The 21,343-nt window shown below is 39.0% G+C and overlaps 1 protein-coding gene across 7 annotated transcripts in view; it reads left to right on the top strand.

Moving 5' to 3' along the window:
- The window catches only part of ZNF106 (zinc finger protein 106), a 74,684-nt gene that overhangs the window by 6,603 nt on the left and 46,738 nt on the right, over positions 1-21,343 (top strand). For 2 of the 7 annotated variants that reach the window (XM_023735173.1, XM_023735171.1), the window contains exons 1-2: positions 13,508-14,479; positions 15,043-15,128. The exons of 1 other annotated variant lie outside the window; for it this stretch is intronic. In XM_023735173.1, the coding sequence (XP_023590941.1) occupies positions 14,476-14,479; positions 15,043-15,128 (90 nt within the window). In that variant the 5' untranslated portion in view covers positions 13,508-14,475. Of the gene's footprint in view, positions 1-13,506; positions 14,480-15,042; positions 15,129-21,343 lie in introns of those variants that run through there. 4 more of the 7 variants (XM_023735174.1, XM_023735175.1, XM_023735172.1 and 1 more) reach the window with 3 other exon arrangements.

The raw sequence follows: 21,343 nt of genomic DNA, 5'->3' as shown, positions 1-21,343 counted from the left end.
TGAATTAGAGAGCCAGGTTTCAAACACAGGCAGCTAGGCTACAGAGACCTTGCTCATAGCCCCTACTCTTAAGTGGTTTCATTGAGTTTGAGGTTATCCCCTCAATGTTTGGAAATTCATGGGGATGTTTATGGTTTCAAAATGATTGAGAGGATGGCACTGACATTTACTGGATGAAAGCCAGGGATGTTAGACATCCTGCAATGCAAGGATCATTCTTGTACAGTAAAAAAAAGTTCCACACTTTTCATCATTTTGGAATGTCCCAGAGGACCTTCACATGGGTGAAAAATCTGTTTGTAATTATCTAAGGCTAGAACCAGGTTTGTTTTACATATAAATGCAGTATTTTTTTGCACAGAGCATAGTTGCCATGTAAATCAAGGAGTGGTACTTAGTTAGAAACTATTAAGAGTTGGTCACTATTTTAGAAAACCATATCACAGACAGTAGTGCTATTCATGGTATTTTAATCAACAGTATAACATACTTTTATCAGTATGCATTTGTACTTGTCACATTCATAGTAATTGCAAGTATAAGAATGGTTTTTTATGTCTTCTAGTATAGTCATGCCCAAGCATTTATATACTGAAATACCTATTATAAATTACTTTCCTTTTATTTTTTTATTATAGTTACCACATTATATTGATATTTTAAATTTTACATGTGTAAGTAAGCTATGGTAGCTCTGAATTTCATTTCAGAAATGTTGAGGTGTTACAAAATATTTGTAATAAAAAGAGGGTGTAAGAAACAGTATCTTTAAGGAAAAAAATTACTGTGGTGATAATTGAGGAAGCTGGTTGATGGGTACACTGAGGAGTGTTATAATAATCCCTCTGTTATTATGTATGATGAAAATTGCAATAATAAAACATTTTAGTGGAAAAAAGGAAGATATTGGGTCTAATATGGTTGAGAACCATATTTTACTGCCTGCCTCAGATTATAGTCACAAAAAAACCAAAAAAACAAACCCATTGCCATCGAGTCAATTCTGACTCACAGCAACCCTGTAGGACAGAGTAGAACTGCCTCGTAGGGTTTCCAAGGAGCGACTGGTGGATTCGAACTGCCGACCTTTTTTGGTTAGCAGCTGAGCTCTTAACCACTGAGCCACCAGAGCTCCAGATACAGTCACAGTTGTGGTAAATGTTATAAAGAAATACGAGATTTTAGGAGAGTAGTGTGCACAGTGAGGTAGTATGACCTAGTATCAGAAATCAGAGAATACTTCCCAGGCAACTGACAACTGACATAGGAAGGATGAGTAGTTAACGAGATGAAGAGGCTTAAGAGCATTCCAGGGAGAGGGACCAGTATATGAAATAGCCCTAAGGTGGGAGGGGAGCATGGTAGGTATGAAGAACTGAAAATGCTGTTTTGCCTGGAGCACAGAGATCTAGGGGGAAAGTAGCCCGAACCTATGTAATACACATTCCCAAGGGTTGTATTAGGTGGGGCTCATATGTATTGCTGTCGAGTCGATTTCAGCTCATGGCAACCCTGTGTGTAAGCCCTGTTAAATGTTTTGGATTGTATCTTAAATAATTAGTTGCCTGAAGGACTTTAAAAGTGAGAGACTAAGGCATAAAACATAGGCATGTGGGGCAATGTCTTTTTCAATGTATGGCCGAGATGATGATATTGTTGTTAGGTGCTGCTGGTCGATTTTGACTCATAGTGACCCCATGTTTAGATAAAATTGAAGTAGCTTGGAATGCTCAACCACCTCATGGAAAGGCAGCTGTCCTTCAGGAGTCACTCAGACTCCAGCCGACGTTGTCACTAAACCTAGAGCCTTCCACTCCACCACAAAGGTGAGAGACATGTTTTCTTTGATCTAGTCCACCTGCTTGAGCATTGCCCAGAGCCATTCAGACAGACTGGAGGCTCTCAAAAGTACCAACATGGGAGTCCAGTTCTGGTAATGGCTGAGTAAGCTCCTACTGGCAGACCCTCCTGCCAGATAGGTATAAAATCTGGATAGAAATACAGAAAACAACTACTAGAAGTCATTGGAGAGTCAGTGGATTCTGGAGAGAAGTTGACACAAGAATGGAACTGCATGGGGTGATTTCCCATTTTTGTGACTTCTAACTTGAGGGCAGGCCCCAGTGTCTACCATGTTATTGTTGTTGTTCGGTGCCGTCGAGTCCATTCTGACTCATAGCAATCCTATAGGACAGAGTAGAACTGCCCCATAGGATTTCCAAGGAGTGATTGGTGGTTTTGAACTGCTGACCTTTTGCTTAGCAGCCAAGTTCTTAACCTCTGTACCACTAGGGCTCCAGGTAGGGTGCCAAGTAGGGTGATTAAAATTCTGATAGTAAACCTGTGTCCTGAAGAACCAGAAGATAATGTTGGAATTGGCAGAAAAGTATTTTAAAATATCTTTTATAGCTGTGCTTTAGTAAAGGAATGGAAAATATGCTCATAAAGAATGAGCGTTCAGTTAAGCAATAACCAAATGAAGATTCTAGAATTAAAAAAATTACACTGAGCTTAACAGCAGAATGGAGGTGACACAGAAGGAATTAATGAAATTGAAAGGTGAATAGAAATTATTCAGTATGAAAATAGAAAAAAAAAATTGGGAGGAAAAAGAGGAAGAGAGCCTCAGGGACCTGGGTGCAAACTTCAGGAATGATAAAGATAAAGGAAACCGTGTAAACCCCAAGCGTATAAAGATGAAAAAAACACCATGACTGAGTACCTCATAGTCAAATTGTTGAAAGCCAAATGAAGAGAAAAATCTAGAAAACAGCCAAAGAAAAACAGCAGGTTACATACAGGGGAATGGTTGTATTCACCACTGACTTCTCATCAGAAACAGTTGAGACTACAAGAGAATGGAAAATCTCTTAAGTGCTGGGGAAGAAAAAAATCTGTCAACTCAAATCCCAGGTCCAGAGAGAATATCCTTTAAGATTGAAGGCAAAATAAAGATATTATTAGATAAAAGAAAACTAAGAAAATTCATTATTAGCAAATCTACCCTACAAGAAATGCTAAAGGAAGTTCTTCAGGCTGAGGGAAAATGATTAACAGATGGAAACTTGGATGTTCATTAAGGAATGAAGGGCATCAGAAGAAATGGTAAATATTTGGGCATATTATTTTTTCCTTTTAATTTCTTAAGAATATATATGATTGCTTAAAGAAAAAAAAAGCATCATCTTGTACCTTTTCTAACGTACTGTAGGTAGATGTAAAACATCAGAAAAGATGGGGGCAAATGGACCTATATGGTTGAAGAGTCTCTAATTTTTTTATGTAAAGTGGTGCATTATTAACATTGGATATGCTGTAAAATGGTAAGGATATATATTGTAATTTAGAGAGCAACCATTGGGGAAAAAATGATGCAAGAAAGTGAAAAATTGAAGAAAGAAAGAAAGAAAAACTGAAGTGAGTTCTACTAATTATTCAAATAATCAAAAGAAGACAAACGGAGGGGTACAGCAGAACAACGGAAATAGAGGGGAAAAAAAAGGTAGACCTAATCTAACCATATCAATAATTTCATTAAATTTTAATGGAATAAATGCTCCTGTTAAAAACATAAATACCAATTGGCTAAAAATGAACGCATGGGAAAAGATACACATACAAACAGTAAGCATGTGAAGGCTGGAGTGGCTATAATAATATCAGATAAAGCAGACTTTCAAGATGAAGAGTATTGCCAGACTTAAGAGGTCATTTCATAATGATAAAAGGGTAAATTCATCAGGAAGATATACAGTAATAAATATGTATGTGCCTAATGCCTAATAATGGGGCTTCAAAATACAGTAAATGTTGCTACAGTTAGAGGAAGAAATAGGCAATTCAAAATCATAGTTAGACATTTTAACACTCCTATCTCAGTAATTGCTAGGCAACAAAAAGATCAGTATAGATGTGATGTCCACTCAACAACTGCAGAATACATATTTTTTTGCAAGAGTACATACAGACTGAATGCTGGTCTGTAAATCAAGTCTCAATAAATTTGAAAGGATTGAAATCATAGAGAGCATGTTCTTTGACCATAATGGGATTAAATTAGAAATCAAGAAACCTAGAAAACTCATAAATATTTGGGAAATACATTGAAAAATAAATAATCTATGGGTCAAAGAAGAAATTACAAGGGAAATGAGAAAGTATTTTGAACTGAATGACAATGAACATACGACAAAAATTTGTGGGATTGCTGTCACAATCAAGAGGTGCCTAAGGAGACATGACAACTAAATGCAGTGTGGTATCTTAGATGGAACTCTGGAACAGTAAAAGGACATTAGGTTAAAAAAAAATGAAATCCAAATCAAGTGTAGACTTAAGTTAATAATTATCCGTATTAGCTCATGAATTGTGACAAATGTATCATACTAAGATGTTAATAGTTTGTGAAACTGGGTGTGGGGCATCTGGTAACTCTCTGTACTATCTTAGCAACTTTCTGATAATCATAAAATATCCTAAAATAAGTTTATTTTAAAATTACTAAGAAAAACTGTGGGATGCAGCTAAAGCAGTGGTGATTGTTACTAGCTGCTTTCATGCCATCCCTTCTCAAATGGCAATCCACAAGCACAACGCAGTGAAATGCTGCCTGGTCCTGTACCACACCTATGAGCTTTTAGGGATTGGACCATTGTGATCTATAGGGTTTTCACTGGCTGATTTTCGGAAGTAGATTGTCAGGCCTTTTTTCCTAGTCCATCTTAGTCCGGAAGCTCCAGTGAAACTTGTTCGGCTTCGTAGCAACACACAGACCTTCGTTGTCAAGACAGGTGGGTGGCTGCTTAAGAGGTGCATTGGCTGGAAATCGAACCCAGATCTCCTGCATGGAAGGTAAGAGTTCTGCCTTCCATTAGAACACTTTATCTTGAACCAGAGAAATTTTTAGCTTTAAACACTTACATTAGACAAGAAGAAAATTCTAAAGTCAATGACCTTTAGAAGTTGGTAAATAAAGAGCCTACCACCTGTTGGTCAGTTTGTCGCAGTGTGGTAGCTTGTATGTTGCTGTGATGCTGGAAGCTATGCCACTGGTATTTCACATACCAGCAGGGTCACCAGGACGGGGTTCAGCAGAGCATCCAGACTAAGATGGATTAGGAAAAAAGACCTCACAATCTACTTCCAGTAATTATCCAATGAAAATTATATGGATCACAATAGAATACTGTCTGATAATACTGCTAGAAAATGAGTCCCCCTAGGTTGGAAGGTTCTCAGAATAACACAGTGGCCTCAACAATGGGCTCAAGTATACCAGTGATCATGAAGGTGGTGCAGGACCAGACAGCCTTTCATTCTGTTGGGAGCTGACTTGACAGCAATTAACAACAATAAAGAGCAAAATAATCCCAAAGTAGATGGAAAGAAATAATAAAGGTAACAGAAGTAATCAATGGAATAGAAAAAGGCAAACAATAGACAAAATTACAAAGCCAGAAATTGATTCTTTGAAAAGATCAACAGTATTGATAAACCCATACCAGACTGATTAAAAAAGAGAAAACGAAAATTACTAATACCAGGAATGAAAGGGATTTGTCACCACAGATTATAATATTATAAACAGCTTTATGTCAACAAATTTGGCAGTTTTATTAAATGGATTTTTTTTAAAAAACATCAACCTGCCAAAACTGTCACAAGATGAAACAGGAAATATGAATGAGCTTGTATAAAAGAAATGGAATTATCAAAACCAACAGTGATTTCACTGATGAATTCTATCAAATATTTAAAGAAGAGATAACATCAATCTTATAGAAACTTTGAGAAAACAGACAAGGAGGGAACACTCTCAAAACCTGATAAGACATTGCAGACTAAAAAGAAAGTTACGGAACAATATTCGTCATGAACATAGACACAAAATTTCTGGGCAGCATACTAACAGATTCAACAGTATGTAAAATGGATAATACATCATGACTATGGGCAATGGATGGTTATCTGATAAAGCAAGTATAGTCAAATGTTAATGGTACCATGTAGATAGTGGGGGGAAGGAGGAGGAAAGGGAGTTGTTGCTTAAGGGGCACTGAGTTTCTGTTGAGGGTGATGAAAAATTTGGATACAGATAGTGGTGATGGTGACAACATGATGAATGTAGTTAATGTCACTGAATTGTGCACATAAAATATGTGAAATGGCAAATGTTTGTGTGCGTATACGCAATACAAAAAGAATATAGGTAGTGGATACGGGAATGCTCACTAAAATCACCTTAACAATTTTGTATGTTTGAAATTTTTTAAAATAAAGGGAGAAAAATGGAGGGAATTGTATGATCAGATTTGCATTTTAAAAACATTACTTTTTCAGTGTAAGGGGTTAGGAAGGTGCAGGGGTAGATGAGTGTAGTTTTGGGAGGGAATGATAGGACCACTTAGGGGAATATTATATAGCTGTCTTCTTAGGCTGGTCATTTCAAAGTAGATTTGAGTCCCAGGAAAATTTCCAGTGCTGAACTTTTGAACAGTAGCAAATTTTGTGTGAGCACATTTTTTTTAACACATGCTTGCTGAGATGTTTAGACATATCACTGCCACTTGTACAGTTTGTATGTAAGCTTTTAGTAGATATAAGGCTATTGACATACAAAAACATGTTAGAGACTTTTGCAGATTCCAAACTTTGCATATACCACTACTTCTAACCCATTGTCTTTGGGTGGATTCCAACTCATAGTGACTCTATAGGACAGAGTAGAACTGCCGCCATAGGGTTTCCAAGGAGCACCTGGTGGATTCGAACTGCCGATCTTTTGGTTAGCAGCTGAGCTTTTAACCACTATACCACCAGGGCTCCACCACTGCTTTAGCAGCATGTAATTTCCTCCCTAAAATCTTATAAAATCCACTAGGAAACTTAATGAGTCTTTAAAAACTAGACAAAGGCGTTTAGAAAGCTATTAACATCAATTAAACTGCTAGAGTAAATGCTTTATTGTATTACACCATTACTGTGGTATAGTTAGCCATGAAGTTAAAAGATTCTATAAAAAGAAGCAGTAATGAAGATGATTGTTGCTATGGTCATACATGTACAAAATAGGTAAAGATTAATAAACGTACTATTAGCAACAAGATGCGTGGAGAACAAGAAAGCTTTTTGAGGATAATTAGACAGTCACTGGGCTCACCTGTTAGCTTAGTGTGATTAAAATTCATATCACAATAGAATTATAAATTACTGTGAGGCATGGACTTTTGGGTTGCTTGAAAATGTATGTATAAATTATACTGCTAAATCCAGGAATGTCACGAATCTTTTTAATTATTAAGTAAATGCAACAAGCTACTCAGTTATATTTAAAACAGTTTGTACAAGCTACCTTTGGGCTTATGACTTAACTCTGTTATATGGTGTTAACTTTTCCTAGTATTTTTATTACCTTCTTAGAGCTGGTATTATTTCAGCTTCCTTCTCAGTTATTTTTCCTTCTGGGCATGATGCTTGCCAAGTTCTATAATTGAGTAAGGAATTGTAACCTGACACTGGTTCTAATTCTGTGTTAAAGAATCAGACTGTGGTATACCCCGTCCATTTTCTTGTCTGGTGATGGGGAATAAGTACGGCTTTATTTGCTAGAGGCTAGACTCCTACCTACTAAATCATTTTTTTCCTGAGTCATAGCCTTAACTTCCTGTCTCTTTTAGGCCTGTGCTTACTGATACAAGAGTGGTTGGTGTATATATGCTAAGTGTTGTGTTAGGGCAGATAATAAAATAATATATAAAGTAGGAATGCCAGTGAGTAAAATGCCTACGAGCTTACACTTAGTCAAAGACACTGGATACAGGAAACCGCCGATCACTTGCCTTCAGAAAACTAGCAAAAAGGACAGCTAGCAAGAATAAACCTTTGAAGCTCTGGTCATAGGTGCATGTGTCCAGAATACTTCCTGACCTCTCGTTGTCAGCTTGTTAAAGGATCCTTTCTTATCTAGGGCACTTGAAACTTTTTGGTGAGGCCCACTCAGCAAAGTGAGGACCTCCCAGAAGTGCCAGTCATGTCTTTGTTCTATAAATGGGCAACCTTGGTGGCAAAAACTTGTTCCATAGCGGAACACTCTTACCACATTGCGCTATCTTGTTCACCAGAAATCCATTTGTTTTCTGTGAAGGTGGGGCGTAGAAAGTCATCTGTGGAGTTCAGAAAAGGGATTCTAACCCTGAGTACTGCCCCCCTCCAAACAAACAAAGAAAAAATGGTCACTTCTTTTTCTTGAATGGTTTACAGTGTATCATTGCCACGTATCATCTGAGTTGGCTTTAAATATGTCGAAGTTCGGAATGTTTTAAGCACTAGTGAGTTTTTGTACTGAGTGTTGTTGTCGGTTGCCGTGGAGTCGATTCCGACTCATGGCAACCCCATGTATGCAGAGCAGAACTGCTCCGTAGGGTTTTCAGGGCTGTGACGTTTTGGAAGGAGATTGCCAGGTCTGTCTTCCGAGGTGCCTCTGGGTAGGTTCCAACCTCCAGCCTTTCGGCTAGTAGTCGGGCGCTTAACCATTTGCGCCACCCAGCTGCCTGTACAGAATGTTATGAGGTATATGAAAAGATAGGTCCCTTTTTCACAGTAAGATTAGGGAGATCAAATATACCTACTATCAATCAGCCACTCTGACTGTTCTTGCTTATTTTGCAAGTTGTGTTCACAATAAAATGGAATAATGTGACAGTGTTTTGACTAAAGTTCTTTGACACTGAAAGGTGTTTTACAGCCTTAAGTTATATAATATTTGCAGAAGGATCTTCGTGACATTGATATTTCAGATGGACTACAGTATTATGAGACTAGTGGTTATTTGGAAAGTGGTCTTTCTCATGAATTTAAATAACTTTAGAGTGACTACCCCTGTATGAGGATGGTAGGAGCATCATGAACTACAAAATGGGGTCTCTGGAGATTCGTTTTTTTGAATTAGAATTATTTTTATTATCTTTTTTTTATTCTTAATTTTTTTTCCCATACAATAATTTATACATACATTGTTAAGTGACCCTAATTCCTCTCCCCATACTGTGACAGCACACTCCTTTCCACACCTGATTCCCCATGTCCATTCAACCAGCTCCTAAACCTCTCTGCCTTCTCATCTCACCTCCGGACAGAAGCTGCCTGCTTAGTCTCTTGTATCTACTTGAGCTAAGAGGCACACTCCTCACAAGTATCACTTTATGTCCCACAGTCCAGTCCAATCCCTGTCTGAAGAGTTGGCCTCGGAAATTGTTTTAGTTCTGGGCTGTTAGAGAATCCAGGGGCCATGCTTTCCAGGGTTCCTCCAGTCTCAGTCAGACCATTAAGTCTGGTCTTCGTATTAGAATTTGAGTTCTGCACCCCACCTTTCTCCTGCTCCATCGGGGACTCTCTGTTGTGTTCCCTGTCAGGGTGGTCATTGGTGGTAGCCGGGCGCCATCTAGCTCTTCTGGTCTCAGGCTGATGAAATCTCTGGTTTACGTGGCCCTTTCTGTCTCTGGACTACTACTTTCCTTGTGTCTTTGGTGTTCTTCATTCTCCTTTATTCCAGATAGTTGGGACCAATTGATGCATCTTAGATGGCTGCTTGCAAGCTTTTAAGACCCCAGACACCACTCACCAAAGTAGGATGGAGAACATTTTCTTAATAAGCTTTGTTAATGCCAGTTGACCTAGATGTCCCCTGAAAGCATGGTCCCCAGACCCCTACCTCTGCTACTCTGTCCCTCAAAGTGTTTGTATTCAGGAAATTTCTTAGCTTTGGTTTAGTCCAGTTGTGCTGACTTCCCCTGTAGTGTGTGCTGTCCTTCCCTTCACCTAAGATAATTCTTATCTACTATCTAGTTAGGAAATAACCCTCACCCTCCCACCCCACCCTCGTAACCATCCAAGAATGTTTTCTTCTGTGTTTAAACCTTCTTGAGTTCTTATAATAGTGGTCTTATACAATATTTGCCCTTCTGTGACTGACTAAATTTACTTAGCATAGTGACCTCCAGATTCCTCTCTGGAGATTCTGATTCTTCAAAAGTTCTACTGTGGGTCCTGTACAACTGTGTTCCTTTTAATAAACTATGTGGGTGATTCTAATGTACCATTTGGGTTTAGATCTGGTTTTGTATTGAGGGCATGAGCAGAGGGAGAAGAATTGATGTTAGGTCATGCAGGTTTATCACACTGGGGAACAGAGAACAAAAATGAAAAAGAGAAATTTGTCAGAACTCAATGACTAAGTATGAGAGTCTAAAAGAAAAGAATCAGACATGATATGGTTTTGCCTAAGGAGAATGGTAATCGTGTTGACAGAATAGTAATTAGCAATTTTAGAGAGAGTATTTATTATAGGACTTTTAAGATATTCAAAAAACCAAAATCCCATTGCCATCAACTTGATTCCAACTCATAGCGACCCTATCAGAGAGAGTAGAACTGCCCATAGGGTTTCCAAGGAGCGGCTGGTGGATTTGAACTGCCAACCTTTTTTGGTTAGCAGCTGAGGTCTTAACCACTGCACCACCAAGGCTCCTTTAAGATATTAGGACAAAGTTGTTAGTAAAGGAGTCATATAGATATTTCTCATAGTTATTTGAAGAAAAGTTGAAAAATTTCATGGTGGGTATATTTAATTGAGATGGAGAAAATGTAAAGTGGTTAAAGTGAGGATAACAGTTGTTGAATTGTTTATTTACGCTTCCTTGACTTATGTAAGGAGCCCTGATAGCAGTGGTTAAGCGCTGGGCTGCTGACGGAAAGGTCAGTGGTTCGAACCCACCAGCACACCATGAGAGAAAGATGTGGCAGTCTGCTTCTGTAAAGATTTACAGCCTTGGAAATCCTGTGGGGCGGTTCTCTTCTGTCCTATAGGGTCCCAATGAGTTGGCATCAACTTGACGGCAATGGGTTTGGTTTTTGGTTTGACTTGTATAATGTAACCTCTCAAGCACCTTAGTTGAAATTGCAGAGTGGAATGGTTTGTATTTCCTTGGCTCCTAATCCTCATTAAGGCTGTGATGGTTAAGATTGTGTGTCATCTTGTCTGGGCCATGATTATCAGTGTTTATATGTGATCACTCCCATGATGGGATCTGCTGTAAGTAGCCAATCAGTTAAAAGGGAGTTTCCTTTGGGGTGTGGCCTGTATCCAAATATAAGCAGATGTTCTGGCTTTTTGCTCATTTTGGATCCTGTGGCTGCCTCCTGTTCATCTGACCTCCAGTTCTTGGGACTTGAGCTATCAGCTTATCTGCCAATCTTGGGATTCATCCATCTTCACAGCCTGTGAGCGGAGTCCTGCTCTCTGACCTGCTGAGCTTGGGTTCACTAGCCCCTGCAGCTACATCAATCAGGAGAAGCCTTGTGATCTTGCCTGCCAGTCTTGGGAGATCTTGCCTGCCAGTCTTGGGATTGGTGAATATTCACAGCCTGTGAGCAAGAGCCCTGCTTTCTGATCTGCCGATCTTGAGTTCGCAGCCCCTGCGGCTACGTGAATCAAGAGAATCAGAATCCTCTATCCTAATCCACGGACTTTGGACGTTCTAGCCTCTACAATCGCGTGAGCCATTTCTTTGATATAAATCTCTCTCTATATATTTATACGCTTTACTGGTTTTACTTCTCTAGAGAACCCAGCCTAAGACAAAGGCCTTTAGAGAGAGCAATGGTTCCCATCTAGAGGCTGTGAGCTAATTTCAGTATTTCAGAAAGCTTAATGAAATCATGTATTTTCCCAGTGTGAGGATGTACAAATTAAAGTTTCTTTGCCTTTGGCTGGAATCATATCAATTCTATGTTTGAATACTAAGTCTTTCTTATTGCACAGATAGATTGTTAGCAATTGCATCTTTTTATTTTTTAAGAAAATGAAAATGTATTTATGTAATATGCAGATTAATGGATAATACCTTTAGAAACATGGAGCTTGTGAAAGGAGAAAAATAAAAAGAGGAGAACCAAAAACTAAACCAAACCCATTGCTATTGAGTGGATTCTGACTCAGCGATGCTATAGGACACAGTAGAACTGCCCCAGAGGGTTTCCAAGGCTGGAATCTTTGCAGAAGCTGACTCCCACATCTTTCTCCCACGGAGCGGCTGGTGGGTTCCAACTGCCAGCCTTTCAATTGGCAGCCAAATACTTAACCACTGCGCCACCAGGACTCCTAAAAAGAGAAGATCTTTGGTTAAATGTGATACCAAACCCACTGCTGTCAAGTTGATTCCTACTCTTAGCGACCCTAATAGAGTTTCCAAGGCTGTAAATCTCCACGGAAGCAGGCTGCCACATCTTTCTCCTGTGGAGCTGCTGGTGGTTTCCAGCCACTGACCTTTTGGTTAGCAGCCAAATGCTTAACCACTGTGCCACCAGGGCTCCTAAAAAGAGAAAGTCTTTGGTTAAATGTTGATAGAGAATATGTTTATTATATAGTTTTATTTCTTTGTCCATTTACCAGGGTTGATGTCTTTGGCTTTGTTAAATAGAAGCATAGTTTGTATTTCAGTGCTTAGTTCTCAACTGAGTGAACATACAAAAGCTTCACAGTAACTGCTGCTGCTTCTTGCCATAAGGTCACACTTGTTCCCTGACTTCATTGCCTGTGAGTTTTTGTTCCTGTTTTGCCTTGATGGTCCATCACTTGAAGCAGTATTTGAAACATTTCTGAACATATCTTCTTTAGTATTGTTCCCCAACTCTTAGAACAGTGCCTAGTGCTCAATAAATATTTGCTAAATGAATTAACAAAGTACTACATATAAATAGTAATTAAAGTTGAAGTCAGTGTTAAGATACAAGGAAACTAAAAGAATAAGCATGCTGTGATACAGCACCAGAGTGATTTATGTTAATTTGAAAATTAGATTATTATTATATACTGGCAACATAAATAATATTGGACCTATCCATAAAGGTATATTTGTTTGTTGTGGTACCTGGTTGACATACAGTTTTCTCAAATGTCTGTTTACCTTATAATCTTATTGTGATGTTTTCAACTTTGTTATTGAATAAAACTGTTTCAGGCATTCAGTTGTGCTGTGATCAGGAGAAGACAGCCTCATGCCTCTCTCCTTCGTCCTTCTTCTGTGTTGTCCAGGAACTACCCAAGTTAAACTAGGGTCGTTTATAATCTCATTATGTCACAGCTTTAAGGTCCCCTAAGTAACCAGTCCCAGGTTGGAAGCAGTATATGTATTCTATACGGTGTTGTGTATACGGAGGGGAAAACAATGCTGCTTGGAGAGTGGAACTGAATTCTTGTATAGGGCACCTTTAGCAGGGACTCGTGGAAATATGTTAGTGTCTCACATTTAGTAACCTAAGATAGTGTCATTTGGTACAATTCAACAAATATTTATGGAGGGCCTATAGTTTGCCAGACACCGTTCTAAGTGCTACAACTCTGCTATCGTTAGTTGCCATCGAGTCGATTCCAATTCGTGGTAATAACCCCGTGTGTGCAGAGCAGAATTGCTCCATACAGTTTTCAAAGCTGTGACCTTTCAAAGGCAGACTACCAAGTCTGTCTCCTGAGGAGCCTCTGGGTGGGTTTGAACCACCAGCCTTTTGGCTAGTAGTCAAGTGCTTAACTGTTTGTGCCACGCAGGGACTCCTAGAACTCTACTAGTGAACAAAGTGTAGAAAGTCCCTGTTCTCGTGGAACTTATATTTTAATTGAGGAAAATACAGAATAACAAATAACATTATACACTGTGTCAGGCAGAAAAGCTGCTGCTTTTAGACATATCTTACTAAGTAACAAACTACCCCCCAAAATTTACAGGCTTAAAACAACTATTTTATTGTTTCTCACAATTCTTTGAAGAGTTCATCTGGATGGTTGTCTTTGGTCTTGCTTGAGGTCTCTCACTGGCATCTGGGCCTGGCACACCCAATACGGCTCTCTCAAAGCTGTTGGTTGGTCCTGGTTGTTTGGTTGCTCATCTGGGGCCTCAGTTTTTTCCGCTTGTCCTCTCCCTGTGACTTAGGCTTCTCACAGCATGGTGGCTGGGTCCCAGGAGGGAGTGTCCCAAGTGTGTGGGAGCAGAAGCTGCAGATTTTTTTAAGGCTCAGCCTCAGAAATTATACAGCATCACTTGCACCACATTTTATTGGTCAAAAGAGGTCATAGGAGGGGAAATGCGTTCCACTTTTGATAAGTGGTGGCAAGATCACATTGCATATGGGATAGGGGATATTGTTGCGGCTGTCTGTGGAAACAGAATTTACCACAGGGCTATAAAAAAATTAAGCTGGTTAATAGGAGGATAGGGGAACTACTGGGGCAAAAAGTATGTTATTATATAGGTGGTCCGAGAAGGCCTCTCCGATGAGGCAACATTTTAGATACTTGATGGAAATGAGTGAGCTGTGAAAACCATAAGGACATCGTAAGGAAGACTGTTCCAGGCAGACGGAACAGGAAATGAAGAAGCCCTGAGATGAGAGGATGCCTGGTGTGATCAAGGAATAGCAAGGAAGATGGGTATGACTGGGATGGATTGATAGAGGGACAGTGGTTGGGCATGAAATCAGAGAGAAAGTGAGAAGACAGATTTTGTAGCCCATGGCAAGGACTTTGGATTTTCTGTGAGTGAGATGGGAAGCCACTGAGTGGAAGAGTTGTATGATTTGACTTAAATTTTAAAAGAATCCTGTTTTGAGAATCTTTGGCTGCTGTTTGGAGAATAGACTGGAAGAAGACAAGAGGGGAAGTAGGAAGGCAAGTCAGTAGGCTAATGCATCTGAGACATAATAGACTTGCTAGTTGGTGAGAAGTGATTGGATTTTAGATACGTTTCAAGGTAGAACTGACAGGATATGCTGATGTGAGTGGATATGGGGTGAGAAAGAAAGAGGTCGAGGATGACTCCCAAAGTTTTTGCCCTAGGCACCTGGAAAAATGGAATTTCCATTTACCAAGATGGGAAGAGTGGGGAGGAGTTGGGTGTAGGTGAAGGAGATGCTGTTTCTGGCTATGTTGAGATGTATTGAAGAAGACATCTAGGAAAAAAAAAAAGATTACTAAATGTTACTTCCTCATTGCAGGTGTGACGTTGAGTGCTTCAGATCTGGTCACTATGGTACGCGAACGAAAATGCATATTGTGCCACATTGTGTACAGCTCAAAAAAGGTAATAATGGAAGAAGAGAATCTGAGGCATCATGACTTTTTTTTTTCAGAGACATCCATGTGGGATTTATAGATGGGTAAAAGCTTTTAACAGCATCTTATTTATGCTTCTTTCCCAAACCTCATTCCACTGGTTTCTTTCTCATTATTGCCCCATAAAGCCAGTAGCTATATTATTAGCCTCTACCCAGAAATCGAAGATACCCAAACACAGATGATACAGAGAAATTTAGTTAGTTGTAGAGAACCACTTATAGAGTAAATACCTTATAATTCAGGTTACTTGAGGTATACTACTTTCTGATTAAGAGTACATATTTCATGAAGAGAATTTATTATGTGTACCTACATTCTGTTTACGCCCATGGTTGTGAAAAGTGCAACATAAGAGATGGTATTAACGATATCCTAGGTGACCACAAGGTGGGGATGTTGCTCAAAGTAAAACAGACCTTTTTAAGAACTAAAGCACCTTATGGCAATCAGCTGCTGTTCACCTCACTTTTTGGCTTTCTTGCCTTTATCCTTTGCTTTCAAAGCAATGCTGCTAGTTTAAATACTGAGAAAGTTTTTCTCTGCTTTTCAGATGCTCTTGATTGTCATTGGAAATTCAGATAACTGGGCTACGTTAGCCAGGGAGGTAGTATCTAGGATTACAATAGTTTAAGAGAAATGAAGGACATTTTGTTCTTCCAGTTTTAAAAATTTAAACCATAGTTTATACAAATTTTCTATAAATAAAAATTCCTTATGGCTACTTTCAGGTAGGAAGTAGATGGGAAATGGAGAAAGTGTGAGATAGATAGGTGGACGCTCAGAGGTATGGTGTCAGGCTTTCATGCAGTAGCACCCCTATCTTGTGATAGCTCATGATTTTGCCATTTTAAATCTTTTTAGTGTTTCTTCTACTCTGGGTTTAAAAAATATTTTCATTTCTTCACACTTTCGCATGGATCATAATGACGTTAAATTAAGCATTGGGGTTTTCTTCTGCTTTAGGGAAAGACAACGGGTAGGTTGCTAAGCAAAGGAATGACATGATTTTTTCTTTTCTTTTTTTTTTTTTTTTAATCGTGATTTAGGTGTAAGTTTACACAGCAAATTTGTTTCTAATTAAAAAATTTGTACACAAATTGTTTCTTGGCGTTGGCTGCAGTCCCAGATTGTGTCAGCACTGTCCCCTTTCCCCTTTCCAGCCTGGGTTCACTGTGTCCGTTCGTCCAATTTTCCTGTCCCCTCTCACCTTCTCGTCTTTGTTTCTGGGCAGATGTGGCCCATTTGATCTCATATACTTGATTGATCTAAGAAGCACATTCCTAACAGTGTTATTATTTGTCTTATAGGCCTGCCTAATCTTTGGCTGAAAAGTGAACTTCTGGAGTGGCTTCAAGTCTGAGTTAGAAGGGTGTCCGGGGGCCATAGTCTCAGGGGTTCCTCCAGTCTCTGTCAAACCAATAAGTCTGATCTTTTTTGTGAATTTGAGCATTTGTTTTACATTTTTCTCCCACTCTGTCCGGGACCGTCTGTTGTAATCCCAGTCAGAGCAGTCAGTAGTGGTAGCCAGGCACCATCTAGTTCTTCTGGTCTCAGGGTCATGTAGGCTGTGGTTCATGTGGTCCGTTAGTCCTTGGGACTAATTGCTCCCTTGGGTCTTTAGTTTTTTTCCCTCTCCTTTTCTCTGGAGTAGAAGAGACCAATAGTTGTATGTTAAACAGCCACTCACAAGCTTTTAAGACTCCGGCTGCTACTCACCAAAGTAGGTTGTAGAACATTGTCTTTAAGACTGTGTTGTGCCAGTTGATGTAGATATCCCCCAAGTCTATGGTCCTTTGCCTTTGAGCCTGGGAACTTCATCCCATAAGGTATTTAGTTATGTCTAAGAGGTTTCCCCAACTGTGTCACTTGTGTGCTCCGTTGTCTATATTAATATATGAGGAGGACCTACAGTCACGTGTTTAGAAATCTTCACCTCCAAACTTGTATCTGTTGGGTGTGTTACCTTACCCCCTCCCTCACCTCTTGGCATATCTATGTATCCGTTCATAGATTATTGTTTGCTGATTCTATTGTTGCAGGATTGGCTATGCTGTGGTGTGCTGTGCTACAGTAGTTACCATATCTGTCCTTTATTCCTTTGTTTCTCTCAGTGTCCTCTCTTGCCTTGGTCATGTTGTACTGACTTCTCCCATATTGTGTATTGCAGGAATGACATGATCTAAGTGTTAAGATTAATATGGTCTAAGAAATGAACAGAATGGGTTAGTTGGAAATGATGACAGATAACCTTTTTTCGATAGACTGTGAACAGCTTACGTTGAAACAGTGTTTTCCTCTAGTTCCCCAAACTAGTGTAACCCTGGTTTCTCGAGATACACTTTGGAGGAGGAAAGGTTCTAGAGTGACTTAAGTATGGGGAAAATGAATATACTACATCCCTGAGTGTCCTGATGCCCAGTAGCATATGAAAGATTGATAAGCTCATACTAAATTTTTATATTACTTAATGTGTTCCAAATTTGTTCAGCCACGCAAGCCTTTTCTTTTTCCTTCCTTCTCTTTTAAACACAATATGAGTAGTTCCCAGCTTACCATGGGGTTCCATTCTGACGACTCCATTGTAAGTTGCTTCTGACGTAAGTCAAATACTTCTTTTTTTTTTAAGTTTTCATTATTACTGCCTTTTATTATCAGTATCTTTATAAATCCAATCTTTATTTGTCTTTGGGGATTGGAAACATTACATATAAACTTAGATACATCTTAATGCATATAGTACATGTTACTAGTGATAAGATGTAAGAAAAAACACCAGTTGTAAGTGCAGTTTGTTGTAACTCGGATATGTTGTAAGTCGGGGACTACCTGTACTGATTAGTACATGAAGAATCAAATAGACCCTGGTATCTGAGAAGGTATGCATTTGGGACTATTATTTTAATTTTATGCCTGTGGATCTTCCCCAAATATTTTGAAAGCTTAGTTGTCTCACTATTTGCATTCATTCCTTGAAGCAGGATGGGGGGTATTTCACATGTAGATTTAGGAGAAGATTAATGAAGTGTTTTAGAAAATCAAAAGTCACATTAAAACTAGTTTTTTTAAATATATAATTTTTTTTAATTTTGTTGTTATTGGAATATACACAGCAAAACATACACCAGTTTAACAATTTCTGCATGTACAATTTAGTGACACTGATTACACCCTTCAGGTTGTGTAACCACTCTTACCCTCCTTTTCTGAGTTATTCTTCCCCCATTAACATAAATTCACTGCCCCTTAAGGTTCTCCTATCTAATATTTCTTCTTGTTGTCAATTTGATTCTATATAGATAGTTCGTAAAAGAGCCTAATGCTCAAGGCAGACCTTTTTTACTAGTTAAGTTAAACTATTAATTGGTTTTAAGATGACTTCAAAGGATATTTTTGGGTTAAGGTTTAAAGATTATCTCAAGGCAGTAGTTTCAAGGGTTCATCCAACTTTCATACCTTCAGGAAGTCTGGAGTCCATGAGAATTTGAAATTCTGTCTTGCATTTCCCCCTTTTGATCGGGATTCATCGATGGAATCTTTGATCAAAATGTTCAGTAATGGTAGCTGGGCACCATCCAGTTCTTCAGTTGTGCATGGAGGCAGTTAGCCACATAGTCCATATCCTCCTATTCCTGACTCTTCTTCCTCTGTTGCTTCAGGCGAATAGAGACCAATTATTGTTCCTTGGATGGCCTCTTGCAAGCTTTTAAGACCCCAGGCACTATGCATCAAACTAGGAGGTAGAACAGAAGCACTAAACATATTATTAGGCCAGTTAATTGGGATGTCCCATGAAACCATCACCCTAAACTTCCAAACCAAGAAACCAAATCCCAGAAGGTATTATTAGGTTGTACATAAGCAGCCTCAGCTGCTGCTCTTTTTTTTTTTTTTTGGTCATTGTAAAATATCTATCACACGATTTTTGCCAGTTCAGCTTTTTACAGATGTACAACTTATTGACAGCAATTATAGTAATTGGCTGTGCAACCCTACCCTTAATCAATGTGATATTTCCATCACCATTAACCCTCTCCCTCCCACCCCTGGTAACCACTAATAAACTTTGTTCTCTATACATTTGCCTTTTCTTGTCTTTTTATATAAGTGAGGTCATATAATATTTGTCCTTTTTTAAAACTACTTTTGAATGATAACATTTTTATAACAAATAGAATATAGACTTGGTTCTGATATCAGAGGGAGTAACACATTTCAGTCAATACTGTTTTGGTCAGGAATGATTTGGTTACAAGGAACAGAACCCACTCAGATTAGCTCAGGAAAAGAGAATTGACATATAAATACCAGTCTAATCCAAGAAAAAATTGAACAACAGGAAGCATAGGGACTTCAGCAGATATTGTATATTGTTCATGAATTTTTTTCATTCCAGTGTTCCATCATGAACTTGATTTTGTTTTCAACTCTGTAAGTGTTCATTCCAATTAGCGGCTAATCACTTGTAGTTAGGAGGGGTTACATGTAAAGTTGCCCCCTTCATATGAAGCATTTATAGAGATGGGAAGGAAATGATGGTTGTCTTCAGTAAAATTGCCACTTACTGTGTTTTGAATCATAACCGTTTGTCTTCCGTAGTTGAAGATAACTTAAAGTAATAATGGATTGTTGTATTCTCTTTTTGACAAATGAACTGTATATAATGAAAAATCTCAATGCAGTAGATACTTATAATGTGACATGGTGTTTGAAATGTTGAATTTAATTCCACGTCTGCCAGGATTTGAATCCTCATTTGACCATTGGTTATCCATGACTCTGAGAGGGCAAGACTGTGACTATTTTCACACTTATCCCCTCAGTGCCTATCTCTGTACTTGGCACATGATAAGCTCTTGATAAATATTTGCTGAATGAACAAGTTAACTTCCTTGCATCTTTGTGTTTTTGTGAAGTTAGTACTCCCTTAGCAGTGTTTTGCCATTCCAGTGAGAAAATGTTTAAGGCCCGTAGCACAGGCCTGGTAAACAGTAATACTCAGCAAGTGCGGTGGCTCTTTTACTACTTTTAAACAGCTATTCTCTAGTTATGGCGTGCTGGCTATATACTTTGGAGTGACAGAAGGATAGACATTTATAGCTTTTTGAGTTTTTTCCGTATGTGTGTGTGTGTGTGCGCGCGTGCGTGTGTGTGTGTGCGCGTGCGTGCGTGTGTGTGTGTGTGTGTGTGTGTGTGCGCACGCGCGCCCACGTGTGGTTTTAAGTGGCACTTTTCCCACAGATTTTATTTTCTTCTCACTGTGGGTGAGATAGGGTGAGGGGGAAGCTAGTAAATTTTCAGACTTTTCATTAGAACCAAACAGGGCTTCACATCAGTTTGTTCTGGTTCAAACCCCGGCTGAGAATTTGCGTTTCTAACAAGTTCCCAGGCAATACTAATACTGTTGGTTAGGGACCAATTCTGAGAACCACTAGTAGAGCAAAGTTTATTATACATAAGAATCACATGGGGATCTTGTTAAACTGTAGAGTCTGATTCAGTATACCTGGGATAGAAATGCAAATTCTCAGCAGGGGTTTGAACTGGAAGGAACCTGTTAGAAGCCCTGGAACCAACCAGTCAAGCACAGAGCTGTGCAAGGGGAAGATGAAGGCATGATTGTGCCATAGTGCTCAGAGCATTCCTTTAAACTTCCTCTTCTACCATAAAAAGACTCTGTTATAGCTGTGACGCCTATCTAGAATGGATGTATCCATCTGTTCATTCAGATAATGCTTATTAAAGATTATATGCCAGGCCCTGGGCATACCAACATGGGCAAGAGTTGTACCTTACTCTTGAGAAGCTCTCAGTTGAATAGGGAAATAAGTTATGCAGAAAAGTAACCAAGTAATTGAGAAGTTATATGATTTCAGGGATTTTTGTTGTTGTTGTTTTGAAATAAGCTCTAGTGAATTCCTTACACAGGCATACCTCAGAGATATTGCGGGTTCGCTTCCAGACCACTACAAAAAAGCGAACATCACAGTAAAGCACATATCGCAATAAAGTTAGTCACAAGAATTTTTTGGTTCCCAAACCAAAACTGTACCAAACTTGTTGCTGTCGAGTTGATTCTGACTCATAGCGACCCCTATTGCTGTGAGTTGGAATTGACTCAATGGCATTGGATTTGTTTTTTTTGTTCCCAGCACATATAAAAGTTATGTTTACACTCTACTA

Source organism: Trichechus manatus, unplaced genomic scaffold, assembly GCF_000243295.1.
Source record: "Trichechus manatus latirostris isolate Lorelei unplaced genomic scaffold, TriManLat1.0 scaffold00076, whole genome shotgun sequence".
NCBI lineage: Eukaryota > Metazoa > Chordata > Mammalia > Sirenia > Trichechidae > Trichechus > Trichechus manatus.
The sequence above is the reverse complement of the archived record's forward strand: the minus strand, read 5'-3'. Positions and strand labels throughout refer to the sequence as shown.